General features: G+C 50.4%; 1 protein-coding gene across 4 annotated transcripts in view; it reads left to right on the top strand.

Annotated features, from left to right (window-relative positions):
* Positions 1-4,050: 4,050 nt before the first annotated feature.
* Positions 4,051-19,014, top strand: part of CCDC6 (coiled-coil domain containing 6) — a 92,794-nt gene continuing 77,830 nt past the window's right edge. For 2 of the 4 annotated variants that reach the window (XM_075934861.2, XM_075934863.2), the window contains exon 1: positions 4,051-4,555. In XM_075934861.2, the coding sequence (XP_075790976.1) occupies positions 4,283-4,555 (273 nt within the window). In that variant the 5' untranslated portion in view covers positions 4,051-4,282. The remainder of the gene's footprint in view (positions 4,556-19,014) is intronic. The other 2 variants (XM_075934864.2, XM_075934862.2) reach the window with 2 other exon arrangements.

Below are 19,014 nucleotides of genomic sequence, written 5' to 3'. Positions count from 1 at the left end.
CCCGATGCAGGGAACCCGCGCATGCCTGCCAAGGGGGCCGACCGCCCCCCCAGCGCAGGGAAGCCCCGCATGCGCTTGTCCCGGCGCCAACCCCTACCTGCACGCGCGCACCTGCCCAGGGGACCGACCCCCCCCACCCTCGCAGGGAAACCCCGTGCGCGTGTGCGCGCCTACCCCGGGGCCAACCAGTGCAGGGAAGCCCCGCGCGTGCCTGCCCAGAGGGCCGACCCCCCTGGCGCAGGGAAACCCTGCATGCGCTTGTCCCAGCACCAACCCCCCCATGCAGGGAAGCCCCGTGTGCACGCCTGCCCCGGGGCCAACCCCCCCCATGCGTGCGCATGCTGGGAAACCCGCTGCATGCCTCCTGAGGGGCTGAGTCACCCCTCCTTGAGGTAAGTAGTGGGGCTTCTCGGGGGTTGGAGGGAAATGGGGAAGGGGAACACAGGACGCCTCGCAAGGGACTGGTTGAGGCCTCGCGATCAACCAGTAGCTCGCTATCGACCTGTTGGTGACCATGGACTTAAAGGAATGACCGGTGGTAGATACAGAATTTGGTGTCCGCATTTTGTAATCCTCTTAAATTTAGTTGGCTAATTGGCATTTCAGTTCATTTATTACAGTTACCTCGAGTAACACAATAACCAACACAGTTTTGTTTTCAACTGAAAAATGTACGTTTTTATTTACAAGGGGGAGGGGGAGGAGACCTTCAATTGGGAGGGGGAGGAGCTACTCCTGGGAGGGGTGGCCCCTGCGAGTGCTTCTGCGGGGGCAGACCTGGACATGCAGAGCAGGCTGCATTGGGGCAGGCTGCATGGGGAGGTGGGCAGGAGGGGCTATTGCAGGGGCGGCAGGTGGGGGCATTGCAGGGGCGGCAAAAGGAGGTATTGCAGGAGGGGGCATTGCAGGGACAGGAGGGGGCATGGGCAGTGCTAGGGGAGGGATGGCGGGGGCATAGGGTAAGGCCATGCCATAGTGAATGGCATGGGCTATGTGGGCAATGAGGGTGGTGATGGAGTCAGCCATCCATGTGCACTGGGCCTGGAAGGCGACTCAGGCCTCCTGGCGCCTACTGCAGGTCCCCCTCGACACACTGGCAAATCTATGCCTCGATGCGCTCGACGGCCTGCACGTGCCAGCGAAGGAGCTGGTCCCGGTGGCGTAGCCTGTGCCTGCGTGGTTGGGCAGCTGGGGATGCTGCTGCTGCCTGACTGGAGGGTCCCCGGCTTGTGCTTGGTCCCGCTGCAGGGAAGAGAAGAAAGGATGGGTCAGTCAGGTAGCCCAGACACTGTCCCCACACCTCATGCCCTCCACCCCTGAGCCCAGGTGACACCACAGTAGTGTGGCTTGGGCCCACTCAGTTCCCCGCCTACCCCCCGTGTTGTATGTTTGCATATAGGAGCGCCCCTGGAGTAGGATCCTCCTCCATGTATTGTAACCACTGGTCTGTGTCCTGGCCCCGTGGAGGGTGGGAGGGAGCTTGTGTTGCATTAACCTGTGGAACTCCCTGCCGGTAGAGGCTGTGAGGCTTTGGGCTAATCACTGGTATTTGACAGGGCGCGAGATGAATCCCCACACAGTGCCTGGGAGCACGTCTGGCAAAAGTGGTCTGGGCTCTCAGATCCCCATCACGTAGGATGTCTCCTGGACAGAACCAGGAGAGTGACTGGTGGGGGAAGGGTGTCCCATCCTTGCAGCAAAACTCAGGTGGCCCTAAGGGCAGCCCGAGCGCTTCCCCCGCTTCTCCCTCCCACTATCCCTCACACACGTAGCCCAGGGACATGTGTGGCCGCAGTGGGGACTTCCCTCGGGGAGCCAGCCAAGGTACCAGGAGCAGGCGAGGGGCTCAGTGGGGGCCACGCTCACAGGGCTGTGATGCTGCGGTTTTCCCAGGAGCAGCTGGCTGTGCCTCACAGCCAGGCATGGGACAGTGTGCCGTTCTGCGTGCTGCACCCTTGCGGAGGTGCAGGCTCTGGGCTGAGTCCCTGGGGCCCTGGCTGGTTCCAGCCGGCATCCACCCTTCCCCCGGTCCTGTCAAATGTGTGTGAGCAGCACGGTCTCAGGCGTGCCCTGCCGCGGCCACGTGCCTCTCCGTCACCAGGATGCATATGGTTGCACGTGCTGCTTGCTGCCTAATGCTATACAGCATGCAGCTCACGTGGCCTGAGTGACGTGCTCTCCCCCTCCCCACTCCGGGCGCCTGGCTCCCTCCCCTCCACATTCTACCCTTGTGAGTGCAAAGTGCAAGACTCACTGGTGGATCCTTCCCCGGCCTCGGAGGATGCGCGGGAGACATCAGGGCTGCTGGAGGGGGCCTGCTGGGTGGCAATGCTGGCCTCATCCCCCGATGCACTGCTGTCTCCTTCCCCCACCTCGGTGGTCCTGGAGACGGGGGAGGGAGAGACGCACACTGCTGTCCACGGGCACGTCTGGGGCTTGCAGGACTGGCTGGCCCAGGATGGCGTGCAGCTGGTCGTAATGGGGGCAGGTGTCTGCTCCTGCCCCCAGGCCCTCACTGGCCCGCACGTAGCCTAGGCGCTGCTCCTTGACTTTCGCCCAGACTTGTTCGAGGGTCCGGGCTGGATGGCCTTGCTGAGCGAGCGCCTGGGCTATGTTGGTGAAGATGTCCGCGTTGCGGCGCCGCAAGTGGGTCTCGTGGAGGGCCTTCTCCTCCTGCCAGAGGTCGAGCAAGCTGTCCAGCTCCCCCAAGGACCACGATGGGGCTCGTTGTTTGCGGCCCCTGGGGCCTCCTGTGCTGGGGGTGCAGGTGGCTGAGCGCCCAGAGCTGCCATGCTGGCTGCAATGTGGCTGCTGGGCACGGCAGGGGCACCGTGGCAGACCTCAGGCAAGAGGTCTGAGGCATGCTCCTGCCATGTGCGCTCAGCAGCTTGAGTCTGCTTTAAGAGCTTGGGTTACCAAGAAATCCGGGGCTCCTACAGGGTCTCCCAGCGTCCAAACCGCTTTTTTCCGTTTAGCCTGCTTTTGCGCAAAAGTCTTAGCTAGCTGTCTACACTGGCCCTTTTACACAACAGTTTTTCGCACAAAGGACTTTTGCCGGAATGGGAGCATCAAAGCTTTTCCAGAAAAAGCACTGATTTCGGACAGTAGATCGTCAGTGCTTTTGCGGAAAATCAAGCGGCCAGTGTAGGCAGCTGGCAAGTTTTTGTGCAAAAGCAACTACTTTTGCTGAAAAAGTGGCCAGTCTAGACACAGCCCAGGGGTGTGTCTAAACTGGCAATTTTTTGCGCAAAAGCAGTTGCTTTTGCCCCCAAACTTGCTAGCTGTCTACACTGGCTGCTTGAATTTGCGCAAGAGCACTGACGTTCTAATGTAAGAATTCAGTGCTTCTTGCACAAATACTTTGACGCTCCCGCTCAGGGATAAGCCCGCTTGTGCAAGAATACTTGCACAAGAGGGCCAGTGTAGACAGGCACCTTAATTTTTTGCGCAAGAAAGCCTGATGGCTAAAATGGCCAATGGGGCTTTCTTGCACAAAAGCACGTCTATACTCAGCATGGATGCTTTTGCACAAAAGCACTTTTTGCGCAAAAGCATCCGTGCCAATCTAGACGCTCTTTTGCGGAAATACTTTTAAAGGAAAAACTTTTCCATTAAAAGTATTTCCGCAAAATCATGCCAGTCTAGTCGCAGCCCAGGTGTTGGGGATGGGGAGCTATGACTCATGGCACTCTATAGGTGTGCGAAAAAATACAGGCAATGGAGATGGGGGGACAAGGGCTGAAGAATGCAAATACGCTTTCCTCCAGTCTCTCTGGGAGTTTTAAAAACGGAGGTAATGTTTGTAGCGCGGCTCTGCCTGGGCGGCAGAAGACCGGCGGCGGTTTGTTGGTTCCAACAGTCTCCGAAAGTTCCTGTCCTAGCCACGTGGGGGCACGCAACAGGCAACCCCTATTAGCAGCCCCTTTCCGCCAGTGACTCGCGTGGGTCCCGCAAGGAGCGGGTAGGCGGGGACACGTGCGGATGACTGGTCTGGGGCCGGGGGAAGGTTGCAGGCGTGGGCGGAGACACAGGGTTTCACTAGCGGGGGTGACTAAGGCAGGCTACGGGCGGGGTGCGGGGGCCCCGCTGCAGTAGCGCCAGGCCGCGGGCGGGGTCGCTGTGGGCTGGGCGCGCGGCAGGCAGCTCCCCGCTTTGCCAGCGAGCGCGGCTCAGAGCCTGCGCCCTGCGGCCCTGCCCAGGCAGCGCGTCTCGGCCGGCCCCGCCCCCGCCCCGCTTCGCCCTCGAGACAGGCGGCGGCTGCTGGGAGGCAGCGGCCGCGGCGATGGCGGACAGCGCCAGCGAGAGCGACACGGACGGCGCGGGCGGCAGCGGCGCGGCCCCGGCGGGCGTTGCGGCGGGCCCCGGCGCGCTGGGCCCCGGCGGCAAGGCGAGCGGCATCGTGATCTCGCCGTTCCGGCTGGAGGAGCTGACGAACCGGCTGGCCTCGCTGCAGCAGGAGAACAAGGTGCTGAAGATCGAGCTGGAGACCTACAAGCTGAAGTGCAAAGCGCTGCAGGAGGAGAACCGCGATCTGCGCAAGGCCAGCGTCACCATCGTGAGTGCCGGGCAGGGCCGCGCCCGCTCCCGCTAGCCCGGGAGGGAGGGAGGGAGGGAGGCGCCCGGCTCCCAGGCGCCGTTGGAGGCGGTGCTGGGCCGGGCGGCTTTCCCGCCTCGCTTTGAAGGGGGCCTGCCCGTGGGGGAGGGGAGGGTGGCGGGGCTTCGGGAGGCCCGTGGGCTGCCCCGTTGGGCGAGTGGCCCTGCCGCGGTGCGGGGTCGCCGGGACCCCCCGGCGTGCGGTGCCGTTCCCAGGAGGCGGCTGCTGGAGCGGGTCCCGAGTCGTGAGGGGAAAGCGAGGTGGAGGTGCTGGCTCGGGTAGTGTGTGTGTGTGGGGGGGGGAAAGCGCCGTACCGCGGCCATTCCCACACATCTGCCCTAGGAAGGGCCGCCCTGGAGCCGGGCGGCGGGGGCACCATGCCAGCATCCCGCGCGCACCCCCCTTTGCGGGGGCACAGGCGCTTCCCTGACAGGCTCTCGTAGCTGTTTCCTGGCTGCTTGCTGCAGCCTTGCGAGAAGAGGGGGAAAGGGGCTCGCCGAGGAGTTCACATTTACAGCTCCTTGTCTAGCCGCTTGCACTTGCTGCAGTTTGATTGGGTCCTTAGCTCCCCGACCTGATGACATGTGTTAACGTTGTGTGTGCTGAGGAGGATCTCGGGAAGGTGCCACAACCCTCGAGCTTGTTGACACAGAGCTGGGTTTAAAAAACTGGATGTACTAGCATGGTTTGATGTGCTTGCAGCTCAAACAAGTTTCTTCCTGTCAAGCCTTTCAAGTAAAATGGAACTCTCGCCAGCTAAGGACCCAGTCAATCTTCTGAAAGTCTTTAATATATTCTTGCATAAACTGAACGTTTTTCTTTAACACAAATGCAGAAAAATTTAACTCGGGCTAAGTGTTTAAAATGGGTGTCATATGCATTAGTTTATTTAAAATATGTTTTTCTGTTTTAATACCCAGATGAAAAGGAGGATGAGCAATAATCATACTCCTTTAAGATTCTATGTTCTCTGCCTTTTGTTTTACAGTGTTTCTGAAGTATTATGAATATTGCATGGTTATGGCTGTGGTCCTGCCATTGGATCCTAAAATTTGTAACTTGAGAAAACAGGTTGATTTCCTCACCTTAGCTAATTAAATAGATTTGCTTGCTTCTGTACTAATAGATGGGTTCTAAACTGTGTAACTATTTGGCTATTGATAATTAAAATGCAAATCTATTAAAATAAGTCAGGGTACTGGATTTGTATAGAATATAGAAATTCCATGAAATTGCTAAAGCCCACCTGCAGTGGGGCTTTGGCTTCCTTCCCTGAGCTTCAGTAAGTATAACTCTGGCCATGCTTAGAGGACCCTCTGTAACCTGTGCACAGCCCCCCAGGTGGCCCCAGACTCCTTGTTAGGTACCATTACCATGGTCTATTTGAGGAACGGTCACTAGTTTATGAACTCTTAAAAGAATAATTAGAACTCTTAACTGCATCATAAATTATGGGATTAAGTATTAATCCTGAGTAAAACAAATACTCAGAGGCTGTTCTAGTTTTTCATTGTTCACATTCTTGTAGATTGGGGTAGGCAAAATACAGATGGAGCCTGGGGCTGAGCAGCAGCCTCAGACAGGCTCCCTGCCTGCCTGTGCCATGTTCGTGGAGCAGATAGTGCGTGAAGTACCCTCTTCTTCTCCGATTTGCGGCACTCTGAGACGCAGATGGCCTCCGTGGCCAATTCCTTTGAGCAGTGGGTAGGGCAAGGAAGGCAGGTAGCCTGTCTGAAAGTCTCGTTGGGATGCCACGTAGGTAAGCAGCTCTCGGCCAGAGCCTACCTCTAGCCCTGTCCCCTCGTTCTCCCTGCCTCATGTAACCCAAACTCTCTGCATCTAAACCCATACCTCCTCCAAAACTCTGCACCCAAATCCCCTGTCCCAGGTCACAGCCCAAATCCCTGCACCCCTGCTCCAGATGTCAACCACTTCCAGATCCTGCACACCTCCTGCTCTCCTCCAGGTCAGAATCCTCTCCTGCACCCATACCCCCTCCAGGACTCTGCACCACAAACCCCTGCCCCAGGTCACAACCTCTCCATCATCCAAACTCCCTTCCAAACCTTACACTTCTTCCTGTCCCTACATTGAGCTCTGTTCTGCACCCAACTTTCATCCCAGCCCTGCACTTTCTCCATTGATGTCATAGAAGAGTGGAGCCCTTGACTACTTATCAAATTCTTGGAGTGCCCTCCCGCATCAAAAATTGCTGCCCTGGTTTATGTGTATAGTGGTTGAGTGATGGTAGTCAGAATGTCACTATCAAAACTAATATGCAAGCATATTGTTTATAAATAACCCTGCATATTTGTATTCTTTGAAATTTGGTCATGGTTCTACACACCCTTTCTTAGGAGAATAGACACATTGCTATGCATGATGATCCTTCTAAAGTGCAGATGCTTTAGCTATCATTTCTGGCCTTTCATCTGTGTCTGACCTGGCAAATGTATTACCAATAAAATGGATACCACTTTACTTCTTACTATTGGCAGTACGAGTATACGGACTGTTAGCTTTGGTGGCTAAGAAAGGAATGTGGAACTCATCAAGGGAAACCTCTCTCCTGCTCTTTTAGTAAGCATTTGAATGTCTAGCAGGAAGTGTGCTGAAAGCATTAATGAAATATAATACAGTACAGATTGGGCTTCCCTGGTCTGGCATATTCAGGGCTAGTCAGGGAGTTGGCTGGACCAGGGGAGGTCAAATATGCCCCTCTGCTGATGGAGTCCAGGTTCTCTGGTGGTCTGTCAGCAAAGGGCTCCCCTACCCCCTCACTGCAGGGCTCGTGGCTTGGCCTGTGGGGTGCCAGAGCTCTGGTAGCCCAGGGCTGGCGGGGTTCTTGGGGCTCTCTGGTCAGACCAAGAGAGTTCCAGACGAGAGAGGTTCAACTTGAGTTAAGGATGACAAATATAGGCCATTCAGGGAAAATAAGTTTCTGTTAGTACTTTAGAAGAGGCAGATATGTCATCTTTGTATTAAATTATATAGCATAGTATATTTTCTGGCCCAGAAATGAAGAGCAAAGGATCTTATCAGGGACTTTTTTCCCCCTTTACAGTGAGATGATGTACTCAGCATGATTCCAAAAATATATCTGTGTAATTTCTAAAGACAACCATTAGATTTTTGCACTTCTTTCCAAAACGTACACTCTGGGGTTTCTTTTGGGGCCTGAATGCATTCAGTATACAGGCAGTCCCCGGGTTACGTACAAGATAGGGACTGTAGGTTTGTTCTTAAGTTGAATTTGTATGTAAGTCGGAACTGGTACATATTGTAGGGGAAACTCTAGCCAAACATTTCTCCAGAGTTCAGTTTTATTCTCCCACACCTCACTTCCCTCAGTCCTTTATTCTCAAGCTGAGGTGTCTGCTGAGAAAATCCGCTCCGCGTCTCCCTGGTCTGCTGGGGGGAAGCAGCGAGTGCGGGGTTGCTTCACCCCGTTTGTAAGTAGGGATCCGATGTAAGTCGGATCCATGTAACCCGGGGACTGCCTGTAACTAAATTTTAATTTATAAACAGGTGCTATTTTTGTTAAAATATAAAATCCCGTAGGGCAGTGTATTTTACAAAATCTCAGAAGAATTGAAGGGGAAAAAAAGTACATTTCTATGGCAACCTCTGGGCACACCAGAATATCTAACATCTTCTGAAGTATCTGTACAGTTAGCTCCTAGAAGCGGTTCAGTCAGTAATGCTCGACAGTTTAGAACTCTGTGCTCCTCAATATGTCACGTCATTCTATTTTCAAAGGGGAGAGCTGGCATGCAGTCATTTGTTTGAAATAGCGGCTGAAGTATAGAAAAGAGAGATGATTAGGAAAATAGAAGAGAAGGGTGGTGATGGATAATTGTTCACAATGTATATTTGTAACTTATGGCAGTGTAACAGAACTAGAAGTTTAGGTCATTTACCCTTTCTAGAGTCAACGTCTTGCTCTTTTGACAATTTAACCTATCGGTATTAAAGGTGGCATGCAAGAGGTCAGTTTATATTTATTTTTAAAATAAAATATTGATTAATGTCTTGAATCATCAGAAAACAACTTTGTAACTTGTCAGAACTTTAAACCATCATAAATATATTCACATTTCACATATTAGTTCAATATAAAAATGGTTGGGAACCACTTTTCTTTGTCTCTGAAAAGGTTTAAGTGAGAGCTGATTGAAGGCAAGTGTAAATAAATGTTTAGTTTGTGAGGTGTATAAGGGAAACAGTTGTTCTACTTTGCTTGTCATTTACTTATGTTTTACCAAAACTAATTAGCTTTATGTATTTACTCTCTCTCAACTCAATCAAGTTCTTTGTTGATCTGGTGGAGAAGTTAAAAATGTATGTAAAGTATTTTTTCCAATACTGAAATGGCTATGAGATTGCCCTGTGATAAAACTTAAGCTGGTTTGCAAAGATGAGCTGAGGAGGAGAATGCCCACTTGTGTATAAATGAAGTACAAGGATGAAATTGTGTTGAATGAACACAAAGGTATGTAGATGAATGTGAGTCTTCCCAGCATGTGGTTTCTTATCAAGGACCCATGCAACATATTGATTTATACTCCAGTGCGTTAGCATTGCAGTGGTGTTCAACTGTATTGCAGTTTTTAAATTCTCTGAACTGTTTCATCTGCAAATGTTGACGGCTTTCTCCTTTTGTTTTCTTTTCGGCAAATCTTTATTTTTTCACCTTAACTAGGGGGCTGCACCCCTGCTTGCTGTGCTCACCAACCCCCCTCTCTTTGAGGGTAGGCAGCCCTGGCTCTCTCCCCACCCTCTGAGGAAGGCCAGGCCAAGGCGAGGCAGCCCTAGTTTGTCTCCCTTCCCCCCAGCCGTTGTTTGTGGCGGGGACCAAAGCTGGGCCAGCCCGGCTCTCCTCCACCCCCCCACCCCCAGCTGCAGAGGGAGGTGAGGTTGGGCTAGCCCTGGCTCTATCTCCCTGGCTGCTGGGAGGGAGGGGTGAGCCAGGCCGAGGCCGCACCAGCCTTGGCTCTCTCCCCATGGGGGCTGGGCCAAGGCCTTATCAGGCAGGCCTGGCTCTCTCCTTCCCTGTGGCTAGGGTTTGGCGTGAGAGCCTCGGTTCCCCACTGGGAAGGAGGGAAACCACACGGAACCTGCCTCCCGAGCACTGGGGAAGGGTGAGGCGGGGGGACACAGAGACACACTCTGTTGTCCTGCAGGAGAACTTTTTTTTTTATATAATTCAGTTCAGCATTGCAAGATTCTACATGAAATTCAGGATAACTTCAACAAAATAAGTTAAGATAAGTCTTTTTTAAGAAGGGAAAAAGTAGCTTTTGAGACTTACTTCTGGGGGCAGAGTTTCTGGCTGTGGGTAGGGTGCAGGAGCAGGCTCGGGGTAGGGCGTCTGGCCAGGAGCTTGGGGCAGGGTGTCTGGCTTGGGAGAGGGGGAGCAGGCCGGGGTGCAGCAGGGGAGGGAATCCATGAAGCACGGGGGGGTGCAGTGTCTGGTCATGAGAGATGGGGAGGAACTTAGGTTTTTTTGTGCTGCATGCCGCTCCCCACTAGTCCAATGGGGAAGCCACCTCCGGCCCCACTCTTACTTCCAGCTCCAGGGCGCAATGCTCCATGATCCAGCCAGGAACCGCCGCCTGTCTCAGGCGGTTGCCTGCCAGGTGCTCCAGCCTCATAACCCACTCCCTCCCTGCAAGATTAATGACCTGGATGAGGGGATGGATTGCACCCTCAGCAAGTTAGCAGATGACACTAAGCTAGAGAGAGAGGTAGATATGCTGGAGGGCAGGGATAGGGTCCAGAGTGACCTGGACAGATCAGAGGATTGGGCCAAAAGAAATGTGATGAGGTTCATCAAGGACAAGTGTAGAGTCTTGCACTTGGCATGGAAGAATCCCAAGCATTGTTACAGGTTGGAAATCGAATGACTAACTAGCAGTTCTGCAGAAAAGGACCTGGGGGTTACAGTGAATGAGAAGCTGGATATGAGTCAACAGTGTACCCTTGTAGCCAAGGAGGCTAATGGCATATTGGGGTGCATTAGGAGGAGCATTGCCAGCAGATCCATAGACATGATTATTCCCCTTTATTCGGCTCTGGTGAGGCCACATCTAGAATATTTTGTCTAATTTCTGGGCCTCCCACTACAGAAAGGATGTAGATGAATTGCAGAGGGTCCAGCGGAAGGCGACCAAAATGATTGGGGGCTGAGCACATGACCTGTGAGGAGAGACTGAAGGATTTGGGTTTGTTTATTCTGCAGAAGAGAAGAGTGAGGGAGGATTTGATAGCAGCCTTCAACTTCCTGAAGGGGGGTTCCAAAGAGGATGGAGAAAGGCTGTTAACAGTAGTGACAGATGGCAGAACAAGGAGCAATGGTCTCAAGTTGCAGTGGGGGAGATCTAGGTTGGATATTAGGAAAAACTAGTTCACTAGGAGGGTGGTGAAGCACTGAAATGGGTTACCCAGGGAGGTGGTGGAATCTCCATCCCTAGAGGTTAAGTCTCAGCTTGACAAAGCCCTGGCTGGGTTGATTTAATTGGGATTGGTCCTGCCTTGGTCAGGGGGCTGGACTTGATGACCTCTTGAGGTCTCTTCCAGCTTTATGATTCTAAGATTCCAGCACTGGATTTGGCTTGCAGGGAAGCACTTGCGCTGCTATGGAGAGGGGAGGTGAGTGCCATCCTGTTACAGGGAGGCAGCAGTGGGGAGAAGAGAGGCGGCTCCACAGGAGGTGGCTCCCCATGCGCACCAGCTCCCACCTTCATTTGCCCCCTCCACTCCACAATCTAACCAGTCTTCCCCTCTTTCAGTCTGAGCCTCTCCCACACATACTCTGATCAGCTCTTTCCCAATCCTAGGCAGGGCGTATCTTAACTATTTGTGTGTTGGATTTTTAGCTGTTTCAATTTAACTTTATTTTGCCCTTTTCCCAGATCCTAGCTCACATGGAAAGGCAAGTAAAGGGGCTCAGATATGTCTCCCCCAATTCCTGGAACACGTAACAAGAAGAGACACTCTACCTTGGACCTGATTAAAGGAGCAAGGCTCCCCCAGATCCCAAAACACATACAGAGGAGGAAAACTCAGGGATGAGAGACCCTCCCACTAATCTCCCAAATTCCTCACTTACCCCTCCTTTCATACTCAGCTGAGACCTTCCAACCATTCCCATGTATTTTCCTACCCCTCATCTCTCACTACATATCCCAGATTTTCCCTCTGGTACCACCTATCTTTAATCCCTATTTGTGCTCCCTTCCCCAGAAGGATTCAGAAGTAATTTATTTTCTTTTCAGAAAGCATTTAATGTGTTCTGAATAGTCAGTTGTACTCATACATACTCCTCAAATCCTTCCTGCCCCATCTTGACAAAGGCAGATTTTCCCGAAATATTTATAGTCTGACTGCTAGTTAGGGTAGGCCTCAAACTTTAGAGCTCCTAGTATCTGTGGTGGCTATAGTTAGGGGGAAGGTCTGATCCTATGGCTCCAAATTTGGACCACTGATTATACCTCCTAAGGCACACCAGATTTCAAGACAATCTGATTAGCCAAGTGAAGACACTTTCAACAACACTGGTAAGTTACTGCGCAGTAAATAAGCCCCCAGTGCTGTAACTTTCATGGTGTCTGCTAGGGATGTTAAAAATCTGATTAATCAACTAATCAGAGTCGATGGAATTTCCATTGACTGTTCGATTAGTCAATAAAGGTGCTTCTGCTTTGAAATGTAGCAAGAGCCCGTCCAACTGTTACTGCGTTTCAAAGACAGAAGTGCTGTGCTGTGCTGTGCTCTGCCTTTGAAATGCATAACAGCCCCGGCAGATTGAAATGCCACATGAATACTGGGGCCAGCGGAGAGTCCTGTACATTTCAAAGGTGAAATGCTGCCACTGTGCCCCTAACCCCTCCCACGGAGCTGGAGCTAGAGGGAACTGGCTTCCTCATTTTGATAGATGCAGTAGGTCAGGGGGAGCGACTTTTGCTTATTGGATAGTTGACTAGTCACTTACATTTCTAGTGTCCACTCTAGAAGCATAGAGCTTGCTGCCTTCTGGATAGTGTGCTGGGATGCCAGTGTTGATGCTGTAGTGTGGTACTGCATTCTGATTGGCTTCCAGCACTTTTCGCACACTGCCTATTGTGACCTCTTTGGTCATCTGTTTGAACTCTACTGCCTTGTGTTCTTTTTGAAATTTGAAAGTACCCTTCCTGTTTGCTCGGTGCCATATGGTGAGTTCCCAGCACATCTCCAGCTGGCCATGTCTGCTCCATGCACCAGGAGATCTCTGGCTTGCAGCCATACTGACGTGCTAGACCTCATTAGCATTTGGGAAGAGGAGGCAGTCCAGTCCAGCTGCACTCTAGCAATAGGAATTACAATATCTGTGGTCACATCTCTAGGTACATGATTGAAAGGGGCCCTGACTGGGTTACGCTGCAGTATAGGGTCAAAGTGAAGGAGCTGCGGAATGCCTACCACGAGCGTGTGAAGCAAACCATCACTCTGGTGCTGCACCCCACAATCTTCAGGTACTACAAAGAGCTGGATGATATATTCAGAGGTGATCTGACCTCCACTCCAAAGACTCGTGGACACCTTGGGGGCTCAGGTGGCATCCGACAGTGAACCGAGCCAGGAGGAGGAAGTGTGCTGAGGAGGGAGAAGGACTCAAGGCCAGAGGACTGCTCTGCAGCTTTAGAGGCTAGCAGTTGGGAGCTGTTTTGCACCCCTGAAGAGGTGAACTACTTAGCCCTCAGAGTCTGTGGATGATTTGACTGGCAAGTGGTTGGAAAGCACTCCAGCATCTTGCCAGGAGTACGATGGTTACTGAAAGGAGGTTGGGTTTGGTATGATGCTGCCATCAGTAGAGGGTCAGTCAGATGGCGAGCAGACCATTGATGCAATCTTACGGCTTGGTAATCTGCATCACAGACCCTATCAAAAGCATAATGTAGCTCCTGTGCCACAGCTGCCATTAGCTGGCAGAGCGAATGTGGTATTTGACCCCTGAAGGGTGACATTCCCTCGCCACTGTGCCATCACTGGGGAAGTGCAGGGCGAAGAGAGTCAATGTTGTGCAAAGACAAGCCATGTGTGGTCCTGGACAGAATCTATGGTCAAGTACAAGACTCTCATTTGGTTCCTTGCTCCCCTAAGCAGCAAAATGTCTTTCAGGGTAAACACAACCTTTGGAAATGAGTGGACTGGTACTGCCAGCATTGCAGACACAGCAGCTTCATGACCAGCCTCCCCTGCAGCTGGTGTCCCAAAACTTTATCCCGTACACTTCCTCTCTCTGCTAATGCAGTTTGGGCACCATTCTGTCCCTGGGCACCACCCTTCATGCTCCATACCTACCTGTCCAACCTCCACCCATGTAGATTTCTGCAGGCTGCTGATGCACTCGATGCCAATCTACATGCATCTTAGTCCTGATGAATTGCAGCCCACCCTCCCCTTTCATAGCATATCAGATGATATGGCTACATATAAACCATTTGCATATACAAACCTGTGAAATTTTCAGGGTATGTCTCACTACCTACCTCCCCACCCTCCCTTCCTATCTCCCACAGTGTAGACGTTTGTTTCATGCTTCACGTGTGTCCTAAGTTTAGTTTGTGTTTATTTGAAACACATGAATTTTGTTTATTAAATGTTTATTCCATTACATGAAAGCAAGCAAATGTACCTTAGCAAAGCTGCGGTCAGTATAACACTAAGTCCAGCACCTGGTCCAGGGACAGTAACCCACTAGCAAAGCAGCCACTGCACTCCCATGCATAGCACCAACTTTTACTGACTTTCAGCATCAAATTGCTGGCTCAAGACATTCCCTAATCCTTACAGCCTGCACTGTACTCCTCTAATAGCCCTGGTTTCAGACTGTTCAAACACAGTTTCCAGGTGCTGTGCCACAGTGGTCCAGCTTTCTCCCTTCCCTTCATAAATATTAGGGAGGGTACAGCGTGCGGTGATAACTTTAGGGGTATTATCATTGGCCAAGTCCAGCTTACTGTACAAATATCTCCAGCAGGCCTTCAGACCTCCAAAAGCACTCTCAACAGTCATTCTTCACCTGCTCAGACTGTTGTTGAACTGCTTTTTGATGCTGTTAAGAATCCCCGTGTATCGTTTCATAGCCACAGCATTAAGAGATAGGCAGGGTCACCAAGGATTAAACTGGGCATTTCCGCTTACCCCACAATGAACCTTTGGTCTGAGAAGAAAGTCTCTACTTGCAGCTTCCTGAATAGGCCAGTGTTCCAAAAGAGGCATTTTTCTGGACCGTTAAATGCCCACCATGACGACTCTTAGCCTCTATCTATATAACTGCTAAGTTGTCAGGTGCCAGAATTGGTATGTGCATCACATCTATTGCCCCTCCACAGTTTGGGAAGCCCATCCATGCCAAGCCATCCACACTTTCGCATATGTTGCCTGATCTTTCAGAGCAGGATGCAATTGATGGTCTTGCACACTTCCATCAGCATGAATCCAATGGTCGACTGTTCCACTCCAAGAAGATTGGCGACCAAGCGAAAGCTGTCTGGAGTAACCACTTTCCCCAATGTGATGGCCATGTCCTTCTCCACTGGCAGGACAGCTCTCATTTGCATGTCCTTGTGCTGCAGAACGGGGACGAACTCAGCACAGTGTCCCATGAAAGTGGCTTTCCTCATCTGAAAGTTCTGCAGCCACTGCTCGTCATCCCAGGATTGCATGATGATGTGATCCCACCACTCAGTGCTTGTTTCCAGAGCCCAAAAACGACACTCCCTTGTGGTTAGTACCTCCATGAATGCCACAAGAAATCTTGTGTAGTACGACTGCTGCTGGGACTCTTCATAGTCACTTTGCAGCTTCTGGAATAACTCGACTGCCATATGTGATGTTCTAGTGAGACCTATCAGCATTTTTTTCAGCAGCTGGGGATCTGTTCCCACACAGCACAGAAGCGCTTGGATTGCTGGGATGCAAAGCGATGCATCATGGGACATTGGGACAGGATCCAGAATGCCCTCTGCCTCGCCACAAACCTCTCTGGCAGAAGAGGAGGTGCTCAGTGGGATAGCTGCCCAGAGTGCACCACTGTGTAAGGTGCTTGCAAGCATGGACACACTAGTGTGCTGGTGGCTGACAGTATGGACACCCAATAGTATTTTTGCTGCTGCGCTCTGAGAGCAGCACTGTAACTGCCAGTGCTTTGCTTTTTGCCAGTGTAGACATGGCCTTTAGAACACTATTTTTAAAGAGAGTTCTGGTCTTAATGACAGCACACCTGTTGCTCTGCTATTTAAAAAAAATCAAAGTGAGAATGGAGGCTGCACAGTAGCACACCAGACTCAGAGAGGTATGAAGTGGCCCATCCATTTCAATGGTATTTTCAGCTGAAAAAGAATACTTGCTGGAGATGAATGCTAGCTGAAACAATAGCTCTGAGACATATGAGCTGCTCCATTCCTGTCTGTAGGTGTTTTTCCTCTTCCCCATTTTTGGAAAGCTCTGATATGCCCTCAGTCCAGTCTCAGCATTGTGCTCTTGTTGTATGTGCCAAGCATAGTTGTTCTTAGCTCCTCTCCCTCCCCAGAGGGGAAGGGCTTCCACAGATCCTAGCTTAAATGGGGATGCAGCCAAGAAGAGGTGCTCAGATAATAGTAATGTTGACTGGTTAACTGGTAAGCATAAGGCTTATCCAGTGCTCACTAGTTAACCTTGCCAGTAAAATCTGGTGGCAGCCAGTTGTGCCAGGTCAGAGCAGCCAAGACCATGGCAGAGCCAGCAGGCTAGGTGGTGGGACCTACGTTAAAATGGTTAACCTATTAAGTGCTGTTGTTTGATCAGTTAACCATGTTAATATCCCTAGCACGCAATCTCAGAAAAACAAGGATTCCTTGAAACCCTCTCACTATTTTGATAATTTCCGAACCACAGTAACAGGTCAGCTGCTAACCTAGGTGAGAACTACAGCTCTCTAAGGGCATGTCTACATTGCATTCCTCTTTTGAGAGAGGAATGCAAATGCAGACTAACGAAATTGCAAATGAAGCTCGGATTTGAATTTCTTGCACTTCATTTGCATAATCGCATCAGGGCGCTATTTCGAAATACCCTGTTTCAAAAAAAGAAACGCAGTCTAGATGCGGTTATTTTGAAAGAAAACCCTTCTTTCAAAATAACCCTTACTCTCTATAAAATGAAGTTTAAGGGTTATTTTGAAAGAAGGGTTTTCTTTCGAAATAACCGCATCTAAATTGCGTTTCTTTTTTTTGAAATAGGATATTTCGAAATAGTGCCCGGACGCGATTATGCAAATGAAACGCGGGAAATTCAAATCTGTGCTTCATTTGCGATTTCTTTCATCTGCATTTGCATTCCTCTCTCGAAAGAGGAATGCAATGTAGACATACCCTAAATGACCAGTAACTCTTACCACTAAACATGATCTTTATTTAAAAACTCAAATGGCAAAAATAACTCCATCAATGTAGAATTAAGGTTGCCCAGTGATAGCAATCTTTCAGAACACAGAGTTTATCAAAACTCTAACTCCTGAAAAGGGGAACTAGAGTTAAAGTAGCTATCCAGGCAACCTTAATTCTTTCCTTTGAGTGATATCCTAATTTTCTCATAAAACACATCCTTCCATTCTGCCTTTTTGCTGTGATGGATAGGGGCTACCTGCACGTGCCTTGCTCTCAAACCCTGTAAAATTAGCAGATCCTTCACACTTGTACCACAGTGTACTGCCTAAACCTATATTTTTCCCCTGCCCATCATTATATTCATAGATTGCTCTCATATCCCTCCCTACTTTTGACAATACCTATGATCAGTGTCCTGCTGCTGACATGAACTACACAAATTTCTACTGAAATAATGTAGAGTGGAACCTCATGGAATGTGCTCCTTTTTTCTCTGATGAGAGGAGACCGAGATCTCCTTGTATCGTAACTGCAGCTCAGAAGCTGCTCCAACTTACCCCTATGCTATTCAGTACATCTAGCTTAGGCTGTGTCTACACTGGCACTTTCAGTGCTAAAAGTTTAACCATTCGGGGTGTGAAAAAATTACCTGAGCAATAAGTTTTAGTGCTAAAAAGCACCAGTATAGACAGCTCCCAGTGGTGAGCTACCATCCCGTGTTGGGATAGTGGTTTTTTTTTTTAAATCACCAGGAAATCTCTCTGCTGGTGATCGTGACTACACTGCTCATGTTAGAGTGCTGCCATGAGGGTGCTGTAATGTGGGCATTGTAGATATACACGTAGTGAATGCAGCTGACACACGTGTAGATAGTTTCCCATTGGCTATTGCGAGCATGGGGCCAGAATTAAAATGCATGGACCTATAGTTGAATTCTGAGTTTCCTGGGTTTCAGAAGCTTAGGTTTTGCTGAACTCAGCATCCTGGAAGGGTGCAAGCTGAACTCAGGCAGCTTTAACTTTTTGTTAATGACATTGTTTGCATTTTAATAATTTTGAATCTTTTACCGCTGAATGTAAAAACCACATAGGAAGCTAATCAGAGATGCTAGAAAGGTGCCATGTTTTTTTCCTTTCTGGAGCAGGCAAATTTGTTGTATTAATACTAAACATTATGGGGTTTATAATCATGAAATTGGCTCTCTTTAAGGGATGCAAAGCACACTTTCTAAGATGAAAGAGTATGTCCGTCTTTATTTCCATGTTTAGTTGTGATTTGAAGTTGTGGTTTCCGTTATAATGGTGTTTGAAATTTAGTGCTCATTTCAAAATGTGAGGCTGGACTGTGATACTTTGTTGGGAGACAGATTGAGTTTAGACATGCATATTGAGCAAAACATTTCTGCACAGGTTTATAACTTTCCATTGTCTGCTCTTTCCTCTACCACCCTTTACCCCACTTGAACCAGAACCATTAAAATCTTTCTTTTTCATGAGATCTGGGAGAAGGTGTAGGCAAAGGCAAGGCATATGTTCATCAGCAGGGCATTCAGTGAATTTTGTACTGCAAATGAGAATTTTGTAACAGCTGGCTATTTCCTCTAGTAACCTGCCCCCTTGCAGGGCAGGAGAGACATTGTGTGCTCCCCTGGCCCCAGGCCAATCAGGGTCGGGGGCTGGCAGAGTGAGCGAAGTCTCTTGCTCCCTGTCCCCATCCTGTAAGGGGCACATGGCACTTGCAGGGTGGGGACAGAGAGCGAGAGACTGAGTGTGCTCCTCCCATGCTGTGATTGGCCTGGGGACAGGGAAGTGGCAGGGTGTCTGCAGGCCAGATCCACCTGCTTTGTGGGCTGGATCCGGTCCGTGGAGTCCCCTTTGCCTATCCCGGCAGTACATAGAAGGTGAGGAGAAGCCTATAAAAAAGAGAAGAAAATTGCTTCGTGGGGTGCATGCTTAATTCCTACATCACTATTTGTATGTGTGATTACCCTTCTTCCTGATACATTTGGGA

This window comes from Pelodiscus sinensis, chromosome 8 (genome assembly GCF_052426305.1).
Source record: "Pelodiscus sinensis isolate ZL-2025 chromosome 8, ASM5242630v1, whole genome shotgun sequence".
NCBI classification, from domain to species: domain Eukaryota; kingdom Metazoa; phylum Chordata; order Testudines; family Trionychidae; genus Pelodiscus; species Pelodiscus sinensis.
The sequence above is the reverse complement of the archived record's forward strand: the minus strand, read 5'-3'. Positions and strand labels throughout refer to the sequence as shown.